At 38.5% G+C, this 27,276-nt stretch overlaps 1 protein-coding gene across 2 annotated transcripts in view; it reads left to right on the top strand.

Moving 5' to 3' along the window:
- The window catches only part of ANKRD28 (ankyrin repeat domain 28), a 119,737-nt gene that overhangs the window by 12,596 nt on the left and 79,865 nt on the right, over positions 1-27,276 (top strand). Inside the window, exon 2 of one of the 2 annotated variants that reach the window (XM_059845652.1) lies at positions 11,414-11,507. The exons of the other annotated variant lie outside the window; for it this stretch is intronic. Within the exon in view, the coding sequence (XP_059701635.1) occupies positions 11,466-11,507 (42 nt within the window). The 5' untranslated portion in view covers positions 11,414-11,465. The remainder of the gene's footprint in view (positions 1-11,413; positions 11,508-27,276) is intronic. 2 annotated transcript variants of the gene reach the window in all.

The following is a 27,276-nucleotide window of genomic DNA, read 5'->3' as shown; positions in this document are numbered from 1 at the left end:
TCATAGGCAGCTGTTCAGGGGCTGCTTTCTGAGTAGGTCACCTGTCTCTGCTGTGGGCTGCTTCTAGTAGGTGTCAAAACCCATATGGGTGACATAAAAATGTAAAACATAAACAAATGAGAATGACAAACATTAAATAAAGAACTATTTTGCACAGTGTTAATAAGAAACATAGTTTGATATTTAAAACAGCTTACCTAAGTATCAGATTATAGATTTTCTTGGTAAGAGGACAGAATATGAGAGGATAGCAGAATCTTCTTTGCTGTGCTGAAATAAATCAAGTTACTAAAAGTATGCAGAGTTTTGAGAGTACCTGTTTTATGTAGCTATTAGTGTTTAGAAATCAGAGTCTGTGCTGCAAATTAAACTACATTTATGGCAAATTTCTTGTTATTCTGTACTTTATGTTCCTTGTTTATAGAAGATACAGAGTACTTTTTGTTGTGCTTTTTGTATTATGTTGTACAAAGGTTCTCAGTGATAAGACTAGACAAAAGGTTAATCTATTTTCAGTGTGGTTTATTGGCATGGATTGTGGGAATTTCGAGGGAATGTTTGAGCTTGAGTATGTAGAGAACAGGACGGGGAAATTTTTTATTTAAAAATTACATTGGGAAAAGATATGAATATAACTTGCTAAGATTTAAGTATGGCATCTACTTGCTCTCAAAGACTTATAAAAAATAACACTTAAGTAGTATATATTTCTTGCCAGAGGATTGAATTCGAACTGCTTCACGAACGGAAGTCATGAGCTAAGCACTTGGAACGAGTTTGTGAAAGCTCACTGTTTGAAAGCAGCATTAGACAGTAGCCTCTTCTGGAACAAATGGTATTTTCTTTACAATTACCCCTCTTAATTGGTTTGTTCAGTGTTGAAAATCAGATGAAGCTGGGAAAAAGAAAAGCTTCTGCTATGAAGTGAAGTCTGACAGAACTGTGCTAATCCTAAAATTTTGACAGACTTTGTGGCCACCCCCAAGACATTGATTCAGCTCATTAACTGTTGTATGAAGGGAATACTGTGGACTACTTAACTCAAGATATTTTTGGAATATTTTAATTAGTGGCACATGTAATTAAAACAACTTAAAATATTTTTTTAAATTTCTGTGTTTGTTAGCAGCTCTGATAAAATCACAAATTAAAAAGTGTAGCAAAAGTAATGAAAGTAAAGTAATTAATGCAGTGTAAAAGTTATCATGTGCTATTTAAGTGCATCCAAAAAGCAAAACCAGTACTCGGGATAACTCATTTTGATTTGCCCAGATCTGCTTTCTTCTGAACACAGGTAGAGATTAGTTGAAAAAGTGTTAGTAAAGCAATCAGCTGTCTGTTCTGAAGAGTGTCACACCTGGTGATCTTATTTAGTAGTAGCTTGCTTGTCTTCTCCCTAGGGAGGGATTTAAGCAGTCAGGACTGAGACATGTTGCTGCAACATTGCATTGCTATTGTGGAGAGATGCTAGAATAATCATTTTCTAGGGCGTTTCTTTTGTGGCTGGTTTTGGTGTGCTGGATTACACTCTGTTTAGTGCACATCATTTTGCTGTTCTCTGTTTGGAAGGTTGTCTTCATCACCAGGGTTGGAAATGACCTCTGGGGATACCAGTCCAACCCCTCCCAAGGCAGGGTCACACAGAGCAGGTGACAGAAAGACGCTCAGGTGGGTTTTAAAAGTCTCTGGAGAGGGAGGCTCCACGACCTCTCTGGGCAGCCTGTTCCAGTGCTCTGTCACCTCAATGAAAATAAGTTGTTCCTTTGTATTGAGGTGAAACTTCTTGTAGTTTGGTTTATGGACACTGCTCCTTGTCCTGTCACTGGGGACCACTGAAAAGCATCTGGCACCATCCTCTTGGCATCCACCTTTAAGATATTTGTAAGCATTGGTGAGATCCCCTCTCTGTCTTCTCTAACCTGAGAGGTCCAGCTCCCACAGTCTATCTTCATAAGAGGAGATGTGTTCTCAAAGTCTTTTCCCATCTGGCCCCTATCTTCACCCTGAAGAAGTGAAAAACTTGAAATTTTCATGTGGCACAATTCTTGGGTTCCTATCTGTCAAGAAGAAAATCAGACTTGTTTTATTTGTTTTTAAGAGCATCTCACCTAGATAATTGTAAGTAGGCAAATGTGCTATGGAAATGAGTTCTATGTAGTCAGTGTAACAGCACTTTAACTGAGCAAGGTCTTAGTTTGGTTTGTGTGATCTGCTTTAGATTGATAGCATGACTTGGTAGGGATTAATTTTCCTGAGAATGTCTGTGTCCACTGTGCAAGTGGACTCAGCTGTAACAGTTTAACAGGTCTTTTTTCTCATCCCTTGAAGTGTTCCATTATCTGTGAAATGTAATAATTTTTTTTTTTAAATTTACCCTTTTTATTTTCCTGTAATGGCCAGATCTTGTTGAGCTTCAGAGTTATGCTCTTATGTACAGCAGTCCTAAGGTCAGATAGAGAAAGTGACTGACTTCTGGAAGTCAGAGGTATCTGGTTTTCTTCCCTTTGCAGGCTGTATTGATGTAGTGAATCTGCTGTGGCACTTGTGCACGGCAGGTAAGAATGCCAGTTTGCCTTGTGGGTTTATGTGGAAGTGGCAGTCATGATTTAAGCCTTAAGCAATTGACAGAGTGCACGTAAAGGAGATGTTTGGCCATGTATCCTGTCCAAGCAACTGGATTTTTCCCTAGAATAAGAAAGTTCTAGAGTGTGTGGTAACACCCTCTGTGTTTCCTGTGGAATTACAGTAAACTGGAAAATGTGGCTCTCGTTTTTCACTCAAATATTTGACTTGCAGTTGACTGATTTGTTCCTCTTGTAAGGTGAAGTGCTGCTACATCCATATGTGAAAATGTGTCTGAGTCTACTGGCCAGTTCTTTTTTACTGTTTTGCATTTTGGGGAATGAAAGCTGTGTATCATTTAACAGTGTTAAAATCTCAAAGCTTTGTTCTGACACACCTGTGTGGAATGCCTCTGTTCCAAGTGAATTCTGACTCTCCCATTTTAAAAACATGTTTTTGTCCTGTTACAATAGCCTCAAGGCTGATAAGACAACACCACCCCATGTGTGCTAGTGTTTATATGGAATTGCAGACTCTTAAATCTATTCAAAGAGCTGCTTATTCCATATATTTTGTTATGTTTTCCAATTTTTTTCTTAAAAGGCCTAGTCAATAGGATTAAGAAGACAATTGCTGTTTGCATTGCTGGCCTTGGGAATAGAGAAATGACTGCATGCACTGTTATTCCCAGTGTGTTATGGCACTTCCTCATTAAAGATCCAGTGAGGCCATTTGGATGTACTTATATTTTTGCTTTCAAAAATTAATCTAAAAATATTCTTTTTTAAGGTACTGTTTTCCTTTCAGGCAGAGGGAAATAACTCCAAGGAAATTTTTACTTATGGTGGCTTGTTTCTGTTAGTGCATGGGTACTATTCATGTTTCTATTAATGAATTTTTTTTATGCCTGTAACTTAATTTTGCAAATGCATACTTTTTTGTTTGAAATAGCATTTAGGTTTTATCATTCTGTCTGATGGATTATCTAAAATACTCCTAACCCTTTTTCCTGTTTTTCCTACCCTTGTATTAGGTAAAGTGGAAATGTTAAAGTTCAGACACATGAAAATTAAATAGTAGTGATTAAAACCCATGAATCAAGAAACAGTTTCTTAAAGGTGGTGTGCTGATAAAAGATGACCTCACAAACTGCCACCCTGCTGTCCTATAAATACTATTGATCAAGTCTAATCTTTATGCCTTGGCAGATACCTAAAGTATGCAATACTTTCCTCCCTCTACCCAATATCCATTTTTAACTGCTGTCTTCCCAAAGATGTTCTGAAATATGTCATTGCTGTATACTGGAAAGTCTCTGTTCCACAGTCATAATCTGAGGGCTTTAACTCTTCAGTCCTCCTGTGTGTTTTAAGCACTGAGGTTTCTGTGAAGACAGACTGTAGACTTTGAGAGGTATCCTGCTATGGACAAACATAGACTCAAATAGCTCCAAAACTGTGCTTTCTTCTGATATTAATGTCTATGAACATCACTTCTTGATTTGTATTTCTCTTTCAATGTGACAGGCATCTGTTCAGATTCAAAAGCCTTACTCTTTTCTGGTCTTATGTGCAGTGTTTTTGAAGAGTAGCTGTAGGTTCTAAAGAAGTCTGTCCTGGTTGTGAAGTTTCTTAATGGGTTGATTTATGTATGAACTGCTGTGACTCATAGCACACCACCTCGTTTTTATCCAGATAATTACCTTGCTAAAAGATGTGTGGAATGTAAAGATTTCTTCCCTCAGCTTGAGGAACAATGCTATTGTCTATCTGTCCTTTTGATGTTAAGTTTGATCAGAATTCATCTGCTGCTTGCTTTGCCTTCTTCCCAAATTTTTAAATGGAAATTATCTCTGAAGTGCTTAAATAATTGTAAAAGTGAAAATGAAGACCATAGCTGCATCTGAGTGCAGTAGCTGCACTACTTTGTGGGGTTTTTTTAAGGTATATGTCATAAGAATTTTCAATGTTGATATGGCTTGTGGTATAAGTAGTTATTGTTTGAAATTATACATGTGCACATGGTGAAATAACATGTAGGTAAAAGGATTGGATTTGTTAGAGGATTTTACTCCTCTTCTGCTTTGATCATTTTTCATTTTTAACAGTGGTGTGAACATCAGAGGATCAACACGTGTTTTCACTTATGTCATTTAGGATGCTTCAGAGGTTCACAAATCCTCAGGCTTGTCAGTTCATTATTTCACCTCTTGTTTTATGCCAGGGAACTGTTCAAGCTCAAAGCTTTTATCTGAATAGCAAATCACAGAGTCAGATTCAACATCAGGAGAACTATTAAATGTTTTTTAATTTACTTTTATTTAAAAATGGTCTAATACTTTTGCCATGATCTCTGACAGTTCTGCTGATTCATAATGAAACAGCTTGAATTACTGCTTTGTTTGCCTGTGAAGCTCCTCCACGTGGTTGTCCTTGGTAAATAATAGTCACTGAGGAAACAGTAAGGGATAGCATCCTCCTACCCCCTCAAATCCTCCTCCTTCCCCTCAAATCAGCTCAGCTCACAGCTGCATGTGTATGTTAATGGTATTGATTTTATGTTATTGTACCTACTTGTGAACTGTGATTATTGGGGACAGACATCCCTGTGAATATCTGCTGCTACTAAACCTGCTGGGAGTTGTAAATGCTGTTAATATAACCTCTAGAATGCCTTCAATTATTATGCCTGATTTTAACCAACAAAAAATTAGAGGATCGAGTAAGCAAACCAACATAAGTGCATCAGTGATCTTTTTTTTTAGATTGTAAACAGTTTTCTCATATAATTAAAAGATGAAGGCATGAAAAAAGGGAGGAAGTGAGATACCATTTTAAATTATTTGTAATTTTCATCCTCCTCAAAGCTTGGTATAAATATAAACAAATCATCACAAGGATTTTGGAACAGCAGATGGATGTCTATTCTCCTCCTTCCAGCCCCCGAGATATTCAGGAATATCTTGGGAAAAACTTGTTGTCCTTCCTGTATGTATTCTAGTTTATATGTAACCATGATAAATAAACTCTGTGTTTGTGCTACATTGAAACAGTCTTTAGCATCATTTGGTATCACTGACACTCATCAGATGTAAAAGTTGGAGGGTTCGGTGCTACATATGTTAAATAGTTTTGTACTTTAAAATATATTACTTTTATTACAACGAAAATAATGTTGGTAAGCTCAGCCTCCCACATAGTTTGACTTTCCAGGACTTTTTAAAAGGGTACTGAAGACACATGAACTTGGCACATTTTTCCAGTATTAATAATTTGTTTCTTGATAAGCCTTAATTATGACTTCCATGAGTCTGGGTCCACCACCCACCCAGCTGTTTCAGGAATGGCAGTTTTCTGTGGCATGTTGCTCCAGATGCTGGTGGTGGCTTTGTCTGCCCTGGCTCAGATACTGCCACAAGTCATCTTTTTGGATGAGACTTCCCCCACCTTTGCTGAGATTAGTCTCACACTGCATCTTTGTGAGCTCCCTATTTCTTCTAATGTGGTTATTGCTTTTACTCTGCTCAGCACAACTTGCTTCAGAAGGCTGCTTGCCAGTGTTGATTCTGTTGTTTTCATGATGGTTTTTTTCTTAGTCAATGCATTTGGTCTTGTCTCTATAACAAATGGTTATCTTAAATAGCTTCCTTCTGAATTATTGATGTTCTACAATGACTTCTTGCTCCAATCTATTTATACTTTGAGCCTATCTGCTTTATTCTGTGAGATAGGAATATTCATCTGAAATACAGCATTAATCAGCCTCTGCAGTATTGTTATATATAAGTTTGAAGGTACTGCTGTACTATTGATTTCTGTGTAGCTTTCTACAACTAATTATAAATTCAGAGAATAAGGTGTTCAGTGTCTGTCACTGTAGGTAGTTCTTAGTTTAACTGCTAAGTCTCCCTCTATTTCCCAGCTTAACTGGATCCATAGCATTAAGAGCAGAGCATCATATTGCTTTGTGTTATCCCTGCTATCTTGCCAGACTATCATTTGAATGTGAGTACAGATGGTATGACTCATTTACACTTGTCCTAAGCAGGCAACGTACTTAACACCAAGTATGTGCCTCCAGCTTTTGATTCTTGTGAAAAAGAGTGTTTCCTTCTCACCACCCCAGCGAGAGTTATTTTGCTATGATTCAATCAGATTTTAGTTCACCTTTCTTTTAAAATGAGGGAAGCAGTCTCTTTTTTTGTTTCCCCTACCTAAAATACAATAGACATTTTTTTAAAAGATGCCAGACCTCTGCTGATTTTGCTGAGACTACTTTTAAATAGGAAAAATGAAGATGAGCAAATGAATGGTTCCATTGTTTGGATGTAGAAAATACACTGAGGTACTGTAGACCTACTCTGCTACTTTTTCAGTACCTCTGGAATGTAGACAACTGTTTTTTTCCTAGTGTATGGGGAAGTTAGTGCATTCTGCAACTTGGGACACAGATAAATGAGCAAACATTTTTCCTTTTTGAAACAGTGAGTCTAATAGTGCTTCATTGTTGTCTAGACCTTTTATGGCAGTCTTGAATATGGCGAATGGTTTATCTTTCCTCTTTAGGATCAGGGATAAAAAAGAAATCTTAGAACCTGTGCGTGGTGGTGGAAGTAGTGGAATATTATTTCTTTTTACACAGAATCATTCACCTCTCTTTTCTCCATGCCTCAGCTGAGGATCTGCTCTTATAGGTAATGTTGAGGAACATGCAGTGTGTTGAAGGCACATTTGGCACTGAACAGCGCTGAAGTGGAGCTGAGAGTTTGGGATGAAGTTGATATATAGTCCTGTGCCTTATTTGCTTAGCATTTCCCTTTTCATTAAAAAAAAAAAAAAATTCAATGTTGTGATATAGAATGTTGTTTTTCTTCTTTTAAAGACAGTAAGTTTACTGAAAAAAAGGATCATGAGCACATTTTCCTAACTTTTAAAGATATTAGTAATTTAAATGGGCAGAACTTTGAAGTTGTTTTTCATTGTCCCATGGGTATGTCTTTCTACTTGTAAAAATAGTACAGCAGCTCTGTTTTTCAACAAAAACTTTGTTTTCTTGCAGCTTTTTCACATATATGCTGTTTCTCAACAAGAATTTGGAGGACCAGCCCTCTGTTAAACCTGTGTAGGTGTTCATAATCACAGAATTGTGTGTCTGCTCCCACCTGGAAGCTGAACACTCTTGTTTAAAGCTCATACTCCCTCTGATGGCAAACTGCTGCGTTTCTCTTGCTTTCTGTGTTCACTTTCATCTCTCTCCCTTGGTCTCCATTTTATCTTCTTGCTGCAATGCTGGATTAGGCTGTTGTTTATGTGTGTCCCACTGAAAGTGGAGTTTTAATGAAGCTGATAAAATTGAAGGGCCCTACCAGACTGCATGTATACTAGACAACAGTAAGCTATTTGGTTAGGTAGGTGGAAAGGAGGGAGAGCTTATCTTTATAAACTTGAATTTATTTAATATTTAAAATTATGGTAGTCACTCTTCTATGGTACAAGTCATACTTACTTCCTAATACTTGGCTTAAACTGATGACTGCACCTCCCTGAAGCTTGCATACGAGTACTCTGCTCTTTTAAGCTCAAATTCTTTGTTCCAGAAATCAATTGTTTGGATAATATCATCTTATGCTTGTTACAAAAACCCCTCAGTACTATAAAGACTTCATTAGTTGCTTTTGTATGTGATTGTTATTAAGAAATTACTCTGTTTTAAATCTTGTAGTTATAAAGATCTAATATAGAGAAAATAGAACTGTCATTGCAACTTGAATGTTAATGATGTGATAGCATATGGTAATCTTATTAGTAAAATTGGCATGTAGATTACAAATAGTAACCTAAAACAAAATTTTAGATTTTAGAATTCTAGTGAAACAAAGCTGTTTATCATGTGGTTACAGAAATAAGACATTATATAGTTTGTATGTCTTTGTACATCTGTGTGTAGAAGACCAGTTGAGAAAAAATATAACAATCCTGTTGGCTCTTTGGTAAATGACCCTTTGCTACAACAATACTCAGAGGAGAAGGAAGTCAGCAGATCTTTGTGTTCTCATTGCATCTCTTTCCTGCTTCAGTAGAAGTAGTTTCAAATGTTTCTTGAAAGCGTTTGCTAAATTATTTAATTATTATTAAATATTAGTAATTGAATTAAACCTAACCTTTGCTTAATATCAATTATTTAAATGGGTGAAGACTATCAGTTCTTGTTCATTGTCACTGACTACAATAGCACTGTTGGGTACTTACTGTGTGTGGTGTTGCCTTTCATGTGTGATGCTGGCAAGAGTTTCAGCTGGTGGAAGAGATGTAGGACTGTAATGAGTTTTCTGGTGTTTTGTCAGGCCTTTTCTGGGAGCATGAAATCTAAATCCATGGTGCATCTGACTCAGAGTCCCCTATTTTGTTCAGTTTGTAGGAACTGTTGGCTTTCAAGTATTGCTTCTGTTTGCTTGCTCAGCCTTGCACCTGTTTGGGAATACTATTTAGCATGTTTCTGGCAATTTTGGTGGGGGTAGGTGAACCTCTAAACATGTCTGAAAGACTGAAGTAAAGCTCTTTTAATTTTGAGCCTTTAGTATCTCCTTGAATGTGAAGTCACTGGTCTTAAAATTTTAGGTGTCTGCCTTAAATATGAGAAGTGACTAGAGCCTTCCAGGAATTGTGGCACTTGTAGGAGATATATTAAAGTAATAGAGGTATGTGCTAGGAAGCAATTTTGTGGTCTTGCTCAAGTGTTTTGGTTTTCTTTGGTGTGCTGCCACCAAGTGACAAGGTTTGATATTGCGGCTCTTGGTTTCTGTTTTTGTTTTGGGGTTTTTTTTAAGAATGATTTCCACTTATCGCTCTCTTTTCTTTCAAACTGAAAAAGTTAGAATATTACTTTACGCTCCTGGTGCATTCAAATACAATATTCCAAATTATTATTCAGAATAATATGACTGCTTGGAAAGTCTGACTGAAAATTTCTAGGATAAAAGAACTGTCAAAACTAAGCTTTTCCCCCCCATCATTCTGCTGCTCAGTTTAAATATTCTGGATTCTGTAAATTATTGTGAGGTCTCTGTCACTGGAGATATTCAAGAATCGTCTGGATGCAATGCTGTGCCATGTACTCCAGGATTGAGCAGGGAGGTTGGACCCACTGTGGTCCTTTCCAACCTCACCTATGCTGTGATTCCATGATTGGAAATAATCTTCAAACTGAAACAATACAATGTAAGCACACGTCTGAACATAAACATCAAGTATCAAAATGCTGAAATCAAAACCAGTATCTGGCAGATCAAAATGTTTTATGGAAATAATGTTTGAATCCTACATTTAAACATTTCAGGGTATCTTTGGATGAACAATTTTACAAAAATAATCAGTATATTAATCCAATATTCTAAGCAACACTCAAAATGCTCAAAATACTTCCCTATTTGCTAATCTATACAAAACTTGCTTTGCTTGGTAAGATAAAGGATCTTGGTGTATTTAAAGGGAGAGTGTTGCAGGTGGAGTGGGGTGGTCATTAGGATCTGGGGATGACCTGACATTTGTGCAGATCACACATCTGAGGTGTGCTGTCTACTTGGCCTGCTGGGCACTGTGTGTGGACAGGAATGATGGTGGGGTGCAGAAATTAGAGAAAAGATGATGCATTTCCACTGGTTACTGATACTCTTTATCTTCTGATTTTTACAGACTTGAGTGCTATAAAAATTGCTGAGCAGTGAAATTATACTTTCTTTCTAAGAAAGTGAAGACGTTTAAGACTTTACAGCATTATTTGGGAATATGATTAGAAGTCTGATTTGTAGATGAGACCAGTAGCCAAGGTACATTTGCACAGATTAGCAAATCCATCCTAAGTGCTGTTTAAAAAGACTTCAAACTTCAAGCTCATGCTAGAAAAGGTAGTCTCCCTTTATATCCCTCCCCTGGGAGTTACCTGGCTGTTCTCTTGCACTTTTGTTTAGCAGATCTTACAGCAGGCAAGTTTGGGGGCTGAATTAGCAAAAACCAGTTTTAGCTTTCTTTAGTTCTCTGTAGGTCAGCTTATGGGATATAAGGTAAATGCAGTGACAGCACAAAGAAAACACTGGGGACATGTAACTACAGCAGTAGTTCCTCTTTGTTCTTGGCTCTGTTGGGGCTGAATATGTCATGTGCTACTCCACCTGGTTTGGAAAGGTGACTGAGGATTGTGTTTTGACCTGAGTAATTAATTTGTCATTAAGACTCATCTAAACAATGTTGTAATCATGCAGTTATTCTGGATTGTTCTGTACCTGTTTGCCACAGCTATTTACATTCTATACCCTCTCTTTACTATGAAAGCTGAATCTTTTGAGGTTTGCTCCCTGCTCTCCCCTTTTGTCCCTCCTCAGATGGAAGGGAGGCATCTGTGAAAGCTAGGCTTTCTTTGTAAATATCATGTGTAAAGGAGGAGGGGAAAATAGTGATTCACTTGTTTTGGTCCACAGAGAGGAAATCCGTCAGTAAAACCTAATAGCAATAAAGACCAAAACAGTTTATATGAATACATTGAAGCTTCCAGAGATCTCCTCTCTGGCACAGGAAATGTCACATGTTGCTGACTATGCTGCCAGTTCTATCCCTAAGTATTGGCCTATCAATGTGCCAGCTGTGCTTCTTATTTTGCAAAAGAAAAACATTAATTAACCAAGGTACTGTTTTGTTTGCCTCAGTAAACTATTGCAACAGTTTTAGCATACTTAAAACACTTACTTCTGAGGTGACAGTAGTTGTTCCTGTAAAATATATCCAGTATGTGATATATTGGGTTATATTTAAACTTAGTGAAAGGATTTAAGTTCTGAATTTTTTTTCCTGTAAATTAGGAATTAATTTTGCCTGTGGCCATTTCAACTCCAGTGTAAGTGTTCCTGTCTCATGGTGCGTAAAGGCTACTACAGTCACATGGCATTTCACAGGGTAAGACACTTCTGTATAATTTCATTAAATACTCTGTTTCCTGTTGTGTATTTCGTTGTTCTCCTAATGTTCTTCCAGTGCTTGTGTTATTTATTAAAATAGCAAAATAAGTGAATTTAATTAAATCCACTGTGTGTTCGATGATGTAAGTTTCATTGGTTTCCCTTACAGAACTAATCTATAAAGGAATATCCAAAGTGTTTAGAACTGGTATTGTGGATAGACTTCTTAAATAAAAAACACTTATCCTCCTAACTTTCAAAGTAGTAGGGATGTGTAATTAAGCACTGTCTTTGTTCTATTTAAGGAAAATATGTCAAGGTTGTATGTTACCCTAATTCTGCCATTTTCTGGCTTGGTTTGGTCCCAGTGGGCAGCTCAGCCCCATGTAGGCACTTGCTCATTCACCACCAGTGCGATGGGGGAGAGAATCAGAAACATAACCATGAGAAAAGTCATGGGTTGAGAGAAAGGCAGTTCAATAGTGAAAGAAAAACTGTGCATGCAAGCAAAGCAAAACAAAGAATTCATTCACCACTTCCCACGGGCAGGCAGGTGTTGAGCCATCTCCAGGAAAGCAGGGCTCTATCACACATAATGATGACTTGGGAACACAAATGCGAATGCCATCACTCCAAACACTCCTCTCTTCGTCCTCCTTCCCTCATCTTTATATGCTGAGCGTGATCTCATATGGCATGGGATATCTCTTGGGTCAGTTGGGGTCAGCTGTCTCAGCTCTGTCCCTTCCAGCTTTCAGATCACCAGCCTGCTTGCTGGTGGGGCATTGTGAGAAGCAGAAAAGGCCTTGGTGCTGTGCAAGCACAGCTCAGCAATAAGTAAAACAACCCTGTGTTATTAATATTGTTCTCATCACAAATCCAAAACACAGCCCCATTACGGCTACTGTGAAGAAAATTAACCTCTGTCCCAATACCTGTACACTGAGTACCTTGAGCTAGTGTTTTGTATGCAGTGTTTCTGTCCTTCATGTGTTTGGATCAAGGCAACTACTGTAACTACCTATTTTGGCATATAAATAAAATGCATAAGCAAAAAAAGAGTGAAACTTGGCAGGATGTGATGCCTGTAATTTAACAAGTAAACTGTATAAGGTCATCTGGTTTGTGGCAGCACTTTTTCTGTTAGCTGTATTTATTTTGATAGTACCTGGATTGTAGAAGGCCATGAGAAGAATTGGTTTAGGTTGATAGAGCAGGTCACTGGTGATGGAAGCCTTTAGGAGAGCACAAGTAGACTTCCATTACTGCTTTAGAGCCATGGGTGCATTTTAGCTTTGCGCCTGAGGTGGCATTTGCTGTAATTTCTTATATGTTGGGGATTTTTTGCTTCAGATTCTGAACTCTGTTTTATATGTTTGTCCTGGTTTAGGGCAAATTTGGGAGATGTCCCAGTTTCAAGACTAAACATCATTGTTTCATTTGAAATTACAGATTTCTTTTTTTTTTTAACTGAAGTATGTTTTCCTGTTTAGCCTTGACAGTGGCTCTTGACTTGTCTATTACCTTCTGGTTTAGACTAGTTCAGCTACTTCCTTTCTTCCTTCTAGCGTGGGAAAATAGATCAAGATTCCTTACCCTTAAAAGTAGTTCTGAAACTGGAAAAAGAGCATTAGTGTCAAGCTCTCTCCTAGGGCTAGAATCTCCCTAGAGGAGATTATCCTATGCTACTATTGTCAGTGTAGTATCTATGGATTCTCTGAACAAAGTAGTCCCTGTTGACAAAAGTCTAAATTAGAGCTTGCTTGCGTAACTGCTTGAGTGGTATAAAACCACAGTTCTTCCCAACTTGCACAGGTTTTCTGTAATTTTTTTTTTATATAGGTCTCAAAGAAGTAGTTGCTTTGGTCTTTATGGGGGCCAAAACACTTTTAAGCTGTTACACTCTTTTTTGTTGATTCCTCTTGCTAAGCTGCAACACTTATGGAGGGAAGATATTTAAACCTGGCATAGTGAAAAAATCATAAGAGCTTAGAGAAGATGTAAATCCCATCTTTTTCTTGTCTGTTGAGGAAGAACTGTAGGCTATTCTGGATTTTTGGAAAAGCATTGCAGTTTTTAATGCTTGACTTCAAAAGCAAATTTACCTGAGAAGCTAATGTACATAATTTCAGATTATTACTGCTGAATAAAAGCTGAAAAGGCCAGTTTTTACCAACAGGCTGCATGTTCACCAGTTCTAATTAATATGGGTTTTTTTACTGTGCTGGTTCTATTTTGAAGAAGACTTCTACTTTGAAAGAAGTAGCACCTACATGGTTTTCTTCTGTGTTGCTACTACCAGGTTAGAAAATTGAAGGCTGTTGTCACTTAGCCTGTTCTTACCCTATTCCACATACCACTTCCATGTAGACTGTGACATAGAAACAAACAGCAGTAATACTTCTTGCCAATTATGAAAAGGTGCACTGTTCATATTATTTTGGTTTGAAAGCCCCAGATTCTGGGAGCAATGATATTAGGACAATTTTGGTGGAACTTTGCATTCTATAAGTTCATGGTAGGATGACAGATTTCTAAGCAGAGGAATTGCTGGATGTAAGAGGAAGTAGTTTCAATATTTCTATCTCCAGTCTCAACAACTTTCTTGTACTGGATGAGGAAGATTATTCTGAAATGGTAGTTTCAGTTGCTGGAAATTTTTGCTTCAATATGTGGGACATGAACCTCGCTTAGTTCATTAAGACCTTTCATGCTTATACAGTAATCCTTCTTTCTCCATGCACTTCTGCTGCTTAAACATGAGATTTTCAAAATCAAACCCAAAAGCTGTGATTTGTCTTGGAGCTCTGTATGGGCAAGTCTGTTTATAAAACTGAAGCAAGTAGTAGTCATTTGCTTTTCACAGCCCTCCCAGAGTTGATCTTGTCCTGGTCTCTGTGAGCTGGTCTCTGTTGGGACCTCGGAGCCTGGCAGTCCATGTCCCCAGCAAATGGGATGCTTCTGGCTGAGTCTATACAGGGCCTGGGTTTGGTTGCTGGGGGCTCCCCAGTTGGGATGCAGTGGAAGCCGTCTCCCTTGTGAGTGATGTTCAACAAGACCCTTAACTTGCAGAGCTTAACAGTGTCTTTTGTTGGTAAGTGTTGCTTGTGGGTATTCCTGACTATACTTAAGCATTTGCAGCAAATTGTTAAAACTGGTACTGTTTGATTAAAGCCTTCTTTTGCAACACACATTCCTGTTGAGACAGGAATAGTAGGGACATCAGATGGTTTCACTATACTCCTTTTGTTTTGTCTGCAGGTATCTGTAGTTGCTATGATTTGCACAGAGGTGTTCAGTTTGGGATAGTTACCCTACGGTTAGGATGATTATGTCTTTCCAGGGCTTCAAGGTAAATTATATTCAGAATTTCATCTGAATAGATAGCCAAAGTCATGCTCAGCATCAGGAGAGAAATGGCGCACAGAACTCTTTCAGATTTTTGTTACAACAACTTCCCCAGACTGTTGAGTTTATGTAGCTATTTATTTTGGGCTGTGACTGATATTTTCAAAAGCCTCCTCTATAAGGAATTCTTTGTTATAATTTTCTCTGCTATCAATGAGGAAGAAGATGCATCTTTTTGCATCTGCTTGCTCCAGAAATTTGTAAACTTTGCATATAGAGTTGGGTCAAGCAGCCTAATTATTACAAAGCATCAAGATTTGCATAGGTGCTGGGTATTGGTCATTGTATTGGTTTTTGTTCTTGTCTGCCTCCCCTGCCCTAATAAACCTTAATTCTCACTGAGAAGCTGTGCAACTGCTGTAACTGATTCTCACTTGAATATAGGAGATGTTCCTAACTTTTGGCTAGTGTGAGTAATTTGGGAATTTTTCTTCTTGAATCGGAACAATTTTGTTGATGCTTAGAAAACCATGCAACTGGTAGAAACCTTTAAAAAATACAACAAAAAAGCATATTAAAAATGTAGAACCAGCAAAACCCCTGAAAGACAGGGGTGCTTCAGTTTACTGATACAGGACTGTAATTAGGTTAAAAGTGGGCATCCCTTAGTAGGGAACATGCTGAGGTTTGCAGAACCTCCATCTGCTCCATCAGCCTATGCAGTCAACCTTTGCATCCCGATTTGTACTGTGTGGTGAAGCCAATAGAGGCCTATGACAATGTACCTTTCTGAGGGGTATGCTTTAACTTAGTCCTCACAGGGAGAAAAGTGGCTGTATTTTCACTGGTTTCCAAGAGTAAGATTGTTCATAGTGTTGTTGAAACATTTCAAAGAACCTTATTTTCCCCAAGGAGAGAGGAATCCCTTGGTCTCTTTCCCTGTATAGAATGGTTTGAGTTTGAAGGTACCTTAAAGTTCATGCAGCTCCAATGTCCCTTCCGTGGGCAGGAACACCTCCCACTCAACCAGGCTGCTCAGAGCTCCAGCCAAGTCTTGAACACCTCCAGAGATGGGGAGTCCATAGCCTCTCTGGGAAACCTGCACTTCACCACCCTTATAGAAAAGAATTTTTTCCTAATATCTAATCTGAACCTGCCCTCCTTTAGTTTAAGACCATTCCTCCTTGTCCTATCACTTCTTACCCTTGTGAAAAGCTTATTTCCAGCTTTCTTCTAGGCCCCCTTTAGGTCCTGGGAGGTTGCCCTAAGGTCTCCCTGGAGCCTTCTCTTCTCCATGCTGAGCAGCCCCAGCTCTCTCAGCCTGTGTTTGTAGGAGACGTGCTACTGTCCTGTGTGATCGACTTAATGGCTCTCCCCAGGGCTCATTACAATAACTCAATGTTTTTGTTGTGCTGGGGCCCCCAGAACAGAACACAGCTCTCCAGGTGGGGTCTTACTAGAGTAGAGCAGAGGGGGAGAATCACCTCCCTTGGCCTGCTGGCTACGCTGGTTTTGATGCAGCCCAGGACGCATTTGGCTCTCTGTGCTGCAAGCACACATTGCTGGGTTACAATGAGCTTCTTGTCTACCCACACACCTGGGTCCTTCTCCCCAGGGCTACTCTCAATCCATTCTCAGCCCAGTCTCTGCTTGTGTTTGGGATTGCCCCAGCGCACATGCAGGACTTTGCACCTGGCCTTGTTGGACCACATTAGGTTCATGCAGGCCCACCTCTCAAGCCCGTGAAGCTCCCTCTGGATGACACCCCTTACTTCAGTGCTACCACACCACAATCTTGGTATTGCTGGCAACCTTGCTGAGGGTGCGCTTGACACCACTGTCCGTGTTACTGACAAAAATGTTTAAAGGATCAGCCCGTATACTGACCCCTGAGGGACATCACTTATCACTGTTCTCCACTTGGATATTGAGCTGCTGACTGCAGCTCTTTGAGTGAGACCATCCAGACAATATTTTATCCACTGAGTGGTCCATCTATCAAATCCACATCTCTCCAGTTTAGAGCCAAGAATATTGTGCAGGACAGTGTCAAATGCTTTTCACAAGTCCAGGCAGGTGATGTCAGTTACCCTTCTCTCCTCCACCACTGCTGCACAACCCCATCACAGAAAGCCAGCAAATTTCTAAGGCATGATTTGCCTTCAGTGAAGCCAGTGCTGACTGTCACCAGTCACCACCTTATTTTCCATTTGCCTAAGCATAGTTTAAAGAAGGATCTGTTCCATGATCTTACCAGGCACTATGGTGAGACTGACCAACCTGTAGTTGCCTGGGGCTTCCTTATTTCCTTTTTTTTAATATGGGAATTATATTCCCCATTTTCCAGTCAGTAAGAACTTCACTAGACTGCCATTACTTCCCAAATATGATGGATTAGATTAGCTGCTTCCTCATGCAGTTGCCTCAGGACCTATGGATGTATCTTACCAGGTTCCATAGACTTGTGCACCTTCAGGTTCTTCAGATGATCTCAAGCTTGATCTTCTTCTACAGAGGGAGGTTCTTTTTCCCCCCAGTTCCTGCTTTCACATTCTGCAAATTGGGCAGTGTGGCTGGAGCACTTGCTGGTAAAAACTGAGGCAAAAGAGTCACTGAGTCCCTCAGCCGTCTACATGTCCTGGGTAACCAGGTCTCCCATATCTTTCCTGAGAGGACCTATGTTTTTCCAAGTCTTTCTTTTATTAATAATGTACCTAAATTTTTATTTTTTTACCCTTAATGCCCTTGAATAGATTTACCTCTGCCAGTAATTCCTAACCAGATCCCTGTCTATTCAGACAGTTTGTCTTTATTCCTCCCGGCTATCTGTCCTTGCTTCCACCCTCTGTAAGCTGTTCGTGTTTGTTTGTCCAGGAGCTCCTTGTTCATCCCTGCAGGCCCTCTGGCTTTCTGCACTATTTCCTGAACTTTGTAGGGATATACTGCTCTTGAGCCTCCGGAGCAGACAATCTTTGAATATTATCCAGCTTTCTTGGGCCCCTCTTCCCTCTAGGGCTCTATCCCATGGCACTCTACTACGGGGATCTTTGAAGAGACCAGAGTCTACCCTCCTCATGTCCAAGGTAGTTAGCTTCCTGTGTGCCCTCCTGGCTGCCCTAAGGATCTTGAACTGAAGATCAAGTAGACTTTATACCATCCTTTTAAATGCCTTTTGTTAATAATAATAATAATTAAAAAGTGGGTTCTGTTTTGGTACTGCTGGTACCAATTGTATTTTTTCAGTTTTGAAGAGCTGCATCTTCTCCTAGTTCCTCAACATCACATGCTAGAAATCTGGAGGCCAAGCTGCTTTGTGGTGTAGATGTCCTCCTATAATTTGGGACCTGTGTGAAGATCAGGTTCCAGATCTGTCCCCTCATCTGACCTTTTGCAGTTTTATATGTCTGGTGGTTGTTTTTCTTGACTGACCTGTCATGGAATTAAACTAGAGCAACTTTAATGCAAATCATACTATTAAAGTGCCCTGACAAGTGTCCTGGAAGAAGAGTTGATTTCCCCCTTTTCTCCTTATATCTTTCCTGTTGTTGAAGTGGCTGTGCAGATGATGGCTTATAGTGTTTTAATTTAGAAACTGAAAACTGTGGTAGCTGATAAACCTTGTTTTGCTCTTCTGCCAATACAAAAGTGATGCATGTCCTTATTTAGAAATACTGGAAGCACATTGCTAGCTACAGGATTTCCAAAATGCACTTGCTGAAAGATAGGTGATTGGTTTTTGGGTGGGGCATGCAGTCCACTTTATACATGTTATGGCAATTGTTTATGCCTGGAAATTGTTCTTTAGGAGTAAATTATTCAGGAAATTGGGTCACCAGACAGCTACAAGCTATCCAAACACGTTGGTCATGTACAGATAAGAGACTTTAACATATCCATTATTTGTGTGTAATGGGTACCAGAATGGTGCCTGTTTCTTTCTTTGACCTTTCAAAATTTCAGTACCAGCTATAAAATACTGTGCTGCTATATGACACTTAACTTAAATTACTGTGTGGATTAAACAGATGAAAATAATTTTTTTTTCCCAGAATCTTAGTAATACTGGGTGGGTGGAAGTTCATTGTTGGTTTGGGTTATTAAATGTTTTTCTTTTCCCTATATTTTCTTAACTGATTCTGGCACCTGGTATAGAAAACCTGAGTCTGAATTTTGACCGAGTTTAAAAGCTGGATGCCTGTGACACTTAGTATGTGTGGTCTAGCATTTGTGCAGATGTTGTGGTAGCTCTTTAGTGCAAATAATGGGGAGCAGAATAAGTTTTATTTTTAACTGTGTTACCTTGGATTCTTTCTCCAGTGTGCACTTCAAGATGACCTAATTTTAATCTTTTATAAATGTGACTGCGTGTGATATTTCCATTGCTGCTGACCAGATGGTGATAGTAATGACTGAAAAATAAGCTCCTTCCATGATGAATGGAATTTATTGGCTGCTGCTTTTTGGCAGGGTTGGGAGAGAATGTTGTAAAAATATGCTGACTGGCAGTTTGCTTGTTCCATCTCTGGTAAAGCCAGGAGTTCTGTGGGGCAAGAAGTTGGATGTTTCTCTGATATGGAAAGTGAATCTTTTTGTCCTTCTTGATCATGTTTTAATGCTACAGGAATTCACTTCAATATATGTAAAACAAAGTTTGTATTATGTAAAGAGTAAATGCTTGAAAATCTTTTCCCTTAGACTTGGTAAAGAGATGGAGTAAAGGCTTATTTTTACGTTTGCTTTTAATAATTTTCTTTTTAAACATGGAAAGTTTTACAGATTTTGCCAAAACATTAATATTGTATTAATTAATGTTTTAAGTACTTCAGAGAATAGAATTTAAGCGGCCTTTCCTAGAAGGTCAAGAAATTTGAAGTAGCATCTCTAAAGAAATTACATAATGTAGCTGCATTTCATTTTTAAGAACTGACAATATCCTCTAAATGGCTTTGTCTTGAATATTTAGGTAAAGATAAATCTTTCAAAAGAATTAGTCTTTTTTCCATGGATATTAGCATTTCTTGGATAATATTAATTCAGTTACCTCTACAGTATTTAAAAAGAGTTTGTAATACCCCTAGCAAATAACATTACAGGCCTGTTACATATATATTACTCTTTATTTTTCACAGTTGAAGACTTTATAATTTTAGTTAGCAAGGAGTAGTTTGTTAGATTATCAGTCTTGAGATATGTAGTGTGTGACTTGACTATTTATATGGATATGCCACAGAGTTCTCAATCAAGAAGGAAGAAATGGCAGAGGTTTGGTGTTTTTTTCATACATGTCACCCTGTTGGAAAGAGTGAAAAGTAACACACTTCTCCTTCCAGTATAAGAATCTGGAGAAAGTAGTGATTTTTATTAATATTCTTAGGTAATCATGTGTGTAACTTTGAAGGTTTTCACATACTTCAAAGAGTAAAAGGTTTTTGCGTAGTGCCAGAAATTTATCCAGAGGCTATTTCTGTCATTTGGGGAGGAACATTTCCAGTTTCATTCTTCATATGGCAGTAGTCCTATTTATCTTCCTGGTCTCTCTGTTCTGTGAAGAGTTAGAGCAGCTGTGCTTGCTTCCCTGCAGTTTGTAGGGTGTGAAGCTGGAGAGAAAAGTTACCTTGTCCTTTTGTCTTCCATGATTCAGTGTTTGTGGGGGGCAGAGTTCTCACTGCTCATCAAAAATTAATGCTAAGTAGTTTCTTGCTGAGAGGAAAGGAGCAATACACCAAATAATGTCATCTTAGGAAGGAGAGAAAAACAGAATAGAGTGTAGACCTTAAATATTTTTTAAATGGCCATGAGGTGTCAGTGTACATCCAAAAAGAAACTTGGGTGATCAACACTTCTGAAAAAATGGTTGCCTTTATTTCCTAGGGCCTGAAATCTCTAGGGGACAAGGTTACAACAGCTGAGTCAAGACTATAAAAATTTGTATCTGCATGACTTTCATAGTTATTTGGCATTTTTTAACCAAGATGTTTAAGTTTATTGATGCATTTCTAGACTCTAGTTTAGTTTCCAAACCAGTTCATGAGTTCAGTGGTGTTCTCCCTTCATTGCCCTGCATTATATGCGTGCTGGTTGCATGAGGTGTGTTCTGGGGAAGACACTCCACAGCTTGCTAGGTGAGATATAAATAAATAGGACTATTCCTAACCATATTACTGACTTCTTGTTACTAAATATTGAAGTCTTCCTAATATGTTTATATTTTTTAGAAATCTGATATTTGTTTTTCTCAATGCTTTTATAAAACAAAAGTTTTCTTGCCAAGAAGAGGTAAAAACAATTGCATACAAGATGCCCTGTGGCATTGTTTTTGCCACAAAACTTGACCAAATACTCTCCCTTTTCATACCCACTTATTTGCTGAGCGGGGTTTGGTTATTTGTAGGTTCTAAGATACCTAATCCTAAAGGAGTGTTAGAGACAAGGATGTATAGAAGTTAATTTTCTCAATATTTTGAATAAGTAATATGCAGCTCATGTGTATTGTGTATTATGTAGTGTTTTGATCAGAATCTTTTTGATTCTGTATGGTAATATTCCTTTATAATGCAATTTGTTGGCTCTTAAAAATGCCAGAATTTACTTTGCAAGTTCTCCTCTAGGTGTCGTCTCAATTGAATAAATCACTGATAGAAGCCAGTGTTAGGAAGATTTTGGAAGACATAAAGCCCAAAATAACCCTGATTGAAAAAAAAAATACAAAACCGCCCAAACTCACAAGTTTTAGATCATGTTGGATAATTGTGTGAAAGTTGTAAGTACCTTGTGCTTGTATTTAATACATATATTGCTTGTGTGTGGATTCTGGATGCATAATTGGTTTTGTCTGCTTTTTTTGAAAATTCTCTAGTATTTTCTTTATAGAGCCATATGCTTTATAAATACTGTTAGCACTGTCGGGACAGTTTGATTAACACAATCTGTGAAATTTCTATGTTGCAAAACATCTTTTTTTTTTTTTTAAGGAAATTTATTATGAGAAATTTACATATTGAATAATGGGAGGAGAAACAGCAATTCTTAGCATAACTATGGTTTTGTGTAATTAGAAATTATTTAAGGAGTGATATACTTGGTTGTAATAGTCTCCAAGTTTGGAAAAGTTCGGTGTTATGAAAACTGTTTTGAGATATTTTAAGGAAAATACAAGAATGGAATAGTTTTGATACATGGTTTGTGGAGGGAGCTCGGTTGATGGGTGTGGGTTTGCAAAGCCCTCTCATCACTGTTGCAATGAGCAGTTTGAACCCTCCCGCTGCTCTGTGGCAACTGCAGGCCCATGGTGAGCTGGCTCACACAATTCACCAGCCAAAAAAAAAGTAAATAGGGACAGTTGGGTTGTACAAGTTGCCTGTGCTGGCTCAGGAAAGGGATGTGAATGTGCAAGGATCATGTGGGGAAGGGAGGAGTGAAGAGCCAGTCTGGTGACCAGCAGTTAAAATCAGACTAATACACTTTTTCAAATGACACTTAGAAAAAAAAAAAAAAAAAAGCCCAAACAAACAGATTTCTAGGGTGGTAAGAATTTAATTAGCATTCTAAAATAATACTCTGTTGCATTTTATGAAATTTCATTTGGCAATAGATTTTTTAAGCAAAGTGCTTTTTAATCTTCTAATAGGAAAAGTATCTAAGGAGTGAAGGTTGTGTTCATGCTCTTATCCTGTAGTGAGTGATGTGTAAAAGCCCTCCTCCTGAAGAGCTGCTTCCCTTGTGGGCATTGTGGGGAGGACTCCTTGGAAGGTTTGAAGCAGGCAGGGATGATTTTTGTCTGCAGCTGTGTTTCTCCTTGCTTCTTTAGGAGAAGCCACATCTATTTTGGCAGCTGCAGAAGTTTTAGATGAGCTCTCCTCGTCCTGTAGTAGTGCCTGCATGTGTGTGTGTGAATATGTGGATTTCATCCAGCTGTGTTTTATAGAGTGTTTTCAGTTTCCAGGAAGGAGTTTTTTCTTGGACATGAGGGAGGTGTAAGGGGTTCCTAAAAACTTCTAGGAAGTTTTAGCTTTCCCCAAGCAGCAAATCCTGATGCTTGAGGCAGATATTGACACACACTATTTTAAAGATAATCATAATAATTTGTGTACAGTGACACTGTTTACATACTGAAAAGAGAGAAAAAAAGTGGTATCCATAGCAACTGGGATTCATTTTGCTCACTTACATACAATGTTTTGAGTCCTGGTATGTATGGAAACCAAATTTAACATGTGAGCAAGCCAGCTGAACTGTGGCTTCTGTGGTCACAGTCTATTCCTATCTACCCAAAACTGAATTAAAAGTATTGAACTAGTAGGAATATTATATGCATTTTTAGTATTATAATTGTTAAATATTTATTTTAAAATTTGTTCCAACTCTTATAACTTATGTAAGAGAGAACTGATTTTAAAAAAGTTTTCTTTAAAAGAAAACTTTTAAGTCTTCTTAAAAAATTAATGTATTCAGGACCTCCATCCTGGGGAAAAAGCCCTCACCATTAAAATGTGCCCCCCTTTTTGCCTCCTCTGTCCCTGCAACAACACTCATTCCTGGGTGGAACAGGGAGGGAGAGACTGGGTTGTAGGCAGATTGTACCATCACATGACTAATAAGTAGGAAAATCTGAACAGAAACTTTTAAAGGCCACAGTTTTTCTGTTTTCTTTTAGAGCTATGAAATAATTCAGCCTCTTCCTTCCCTCAGTATTATGGATTCCCTCAACTTTCTACTAGGAGAGTTTCAGTAATGACAAAATATTGAATAGGTATTTTGAAGGAGCAGATTTTGTAGTCCTTTTCTTCTTGACAAAATCAGAGCTTTGTTTTGAATAGCAGAAATTGTGTGGTCCTGTTTGAAAATATATGCTGCTATCACTCTGTCATTGTAAATAGTTTCCTCTAGATAATGCATTTTACTTCTTTTACTTATCACACTAAGTGAATAGCAGACATCCATTTGAAGTTGAGTAAACTTTCCTTCCCTAAGATGGTCAGATTTGGAAGTGTTCTCTTCCTGATGCCCTTCTAGTAGAGGTAAAGCAGCCTGTACTGTATAGTTGCTCCTACTTAGGTTTTATCTTTGTTCCTCAGTCCAACCCGTGTTATTTCCCCTTTTGGTCATTTAACCACTGGAAGCCAGTGAGAGCTGTTTAACACTTCTTTGGATGCATTGCTCTGCTCTGGTTCTTAGTCTTTCACAGGGTGTTCATTACTTCTCACTCTTAATTGGTTGTATCTTCTTGCTTCTGTGATTGGATTAACATTTTGTTAGTTTTTGCTGCTGAAATAACACAACTGTGAGTCCAAGCAAAACATGGACTAAGATAAAACCCTGCTAATATTGCTGAAATGAGACAGGTAATGCATTGTTTGTTATAGCAGCATATCCAAGCTGATTCTTGCAAATATGCTAAAATCAGACTTAGATCAGCATAATTAGCAGTTGGAAGTCGGTGACCTTGGCTAGCAGAGATAGATCCACTGAGCTTCTTGTGCTTTGGGAGGAGGTGGAGGGGCAAAAAACCCTCCAGCTCTTTCCTTTTTGCTAATTCTCTGATAGTTGAATGGTTCTGTTGAAAGCGGGTCTGTCAGTGTTGTTTATTTTTTTGAATAGGCATCTGCTGTTTGTTACTTGAGAAAAGCAACTGGTTCTGGAAATGTTCTAAACTGATGTGAGTCATCAGTGAAGGATTTAAATAGTTGAATATGATGTTTGTTTCCTCCCTTCCATGGCTCAAAATGGTATGAATCATTTTTTTTAGTGTTTCCCAGATAATAGTCTGAGTGGAAGTGGTATGTGTTTCTGACTCAAGTTCCTAAATGTTGGTGGAGCACTCCCAGCCACTGCTGATTTTGGTCATGTGGGAATTCCATAGGAACTTCTGACAAATGTATAAAAGTAAACATTTTGTGACTATGGCAACTTACCCACAAGGATTGATGTGGTTTGTGGCATAAAACTTTGAAAGTCCTCTTCTGACTGGCATAACTAACATGACTTTTCTGCCTAAAATGTGTTAAGTGGTATAGGATAAAAATTCAGTCATGAGAATCGCTTTTCAAGTGTGTAAAATATCTTGTAGAATGTTAGAATTTGTGTTGCATTTTTATATGGCTGCCTGCTACTGTTCCAAAATTGAGGTGTTTTTTATGAACCCACATCTCTTTTCATATGCTTTTAGCTAATTTCAGGTTTCCTTGTTCTCCAGTGTTAACTGAAATGGTGCGGAAAAAATTAGCTAGCGAATTTTACAGGGAAAAGAGAAGGGGGGAAGGAAAAGAATGGGCACGTGTGTTTTAAAGAATGGAATTAGGAGGATAATCTGGATGTTACCTGGAAAGAACTAACTGATTTGTCTGTCATCCCAAGCTCATCAAACGTGCTGCAATGAATGTTTTATATGTCATCAATATAGTGGATGGAGATTGGGATTGAATCATAGTGGTTACTCACCATAGGCACCAGAGCAATTCTCATTTCTGGAAATCTCTCTCACTATCATTTTCTTCTTCAGAAGCTCAGCAGCATAGCAGCCCAACAGAGTTTTAATGAGGAAATTATAAACTTTATGCCAGATTTCTTGGCTCCAGTCGGAACCTCCTCATTTTCAGTCTCAACACCAGCACTGTCCAGTGCTGAATCTGGGTGTTTTGCATTGTGCTGCCTTTCCTTTAAGGGGGTTTCCAGTGTTCCAGCTAAGAATCGAGGTTAGAAAAAGAGCAAAGGATAAAAGTTATTGGTTTATAGCCCATCCAGCTAAATGAGCTTCTGTGGGGAAGCTGAGCCCTACAGACCAAATGTAATGTGTTCCTAATCATCTGCTGGAGAAACAGCAGTTTGTTCAAAAACAAACCAGAAAAGCATACAAATCCAGGGAAACTGGGACTTGTTCTTTTCCCATGCAGCAATGAAAGATCACACTCAGGTTTTTTTGAGTAAGCAGCTGCCAGGTGAGAATTGCTTCTTTTCCTTGGGATACAAACATAGAGAATTGGTTGCAGTGCATCAGAGACAGAAGAAGTGTATCATGCCATACGTTAGAAAATCCCAAGGAATTTCTGGTATTCAAAGATGCAGTGTCTGAGAGGCTTGTGGTGCTCTTGTGTGTTATAGTGTCTGTCCTTGAATCCCATATGCTATCCACAAACCCCTTAATTTCTACTGAAGAGGGAAGAGCAAACCTATTACATGGTGAAAAATAAGGCAATGTTATGTTGACCTTCTGTGATGTGGGCTAGTTTTTCTGTAATGAATAATGAGTTTGATTTTTTTTTTTCTCTGCGGGAACAGTATTGCAGGAAGAAATTTTCAAAGAGGAAATATGTAAAATCAGCACTTCCTCTGTTCATCTTGAGCATGACTATAGATCAGTAGAAAAGTAGATCAAAGGAGATGTACTAATTCTTCTCAGTGTATGTGTGTACCCACAGGCCCAAAGGGAATTCTCTTAGTTATTTTACCAGCTGCACTAATATAATTTAGTAGGATCATATTTTAGTTAATTTACAGGAGTGTGTACAGTAGTGGTATAAAAAGCAAGGTGATAGATGATATAAAATATGATTAGAAATTCTGCAGTTGTTATTTGTTCCAGCCAAGGAACCTGTTTCTTCTCCTTGGGGAAATGTAGTAGCATCATTCCCTGAAGCATCAGGCTGTCAGTGCCAGCTGTGACAGTGGGTTGTTCTTCCAATGTGTCTGGGTTGTTATTTTTGCTCTGCTCTTGCTGGTGTTCCTGTCCAGCCTCACCTCCCAGCAACAGGCCGGGTGTGCTGGGAGAGGGTGGTTGACATGTGAAAGAGCAAACGGGAACTGCTGAGACTGAGTCTTTGATTTTTGTTTTGTTTTCGTCAACTCTGCTTTTAGAGCTGGTGTGCACAGCTGAAATTGCTGCCCTCAGTAATTATTCCTGGAAGGACGCTGTGGTTATTATTGTAATTGATGCCATTTTCACTGCCAAAACCCAGAATTGGCCGGGGACATGATATGAGCTGGAAGGAGATAAGGAGGCCAGAAAAATTGCTTCTATCAGTGTCTTTTCTGCATTTGCTCTGCCAACAGGTGGAAATACTTTCAACAAACCTGTGGGCCTTGCTTTTTGTATTATGAAAACATTTTTAAAAGCTGTCATGTTTGCAAAAACCTTAAGTGTACAGCTAATAATTTTGTGTTTGTGTGGGTTTAACAAATGCTGAAATGTTTTGCCTGCTTCTCTTTTCGACTAAACTGATATTTTAAGATAATATGTTTGTTCTCCATTTTCCAACAGAAGTCATCTTCTCTCACTTACCCTTTCCTAGAAAGAAAAATTGCTTAAAAAACAACCTGTCTTCTGTCCAAAATCCATGCCACAGTAGCTAAAGTGGTTTGTCAAGGTCTTTGTCTTCATGGATGCAAACTTACCTTAACTGTTCATAACAATGTATGTGGATAGG

This window comes from Haemorhous mexicanus, chromosome 1, assembly GCF_027477595.1.
Source record: "Haemorhous mexicanus isolate bHaeMex1 chromosome 1, bHaeMex1.pri, whole genome shotgun sequence".
NCBI lineage: Eukaryota > Metazoa > Chordata > Aves > Passeriformes > Fringillidae > Haemorhous > Haemorhous mexicanus.
The sequence above is the reverse complement of the archived record's forward strand: the minus strand, read 5'-3'. Positions and strand labels throughout refer to the sequence as shown.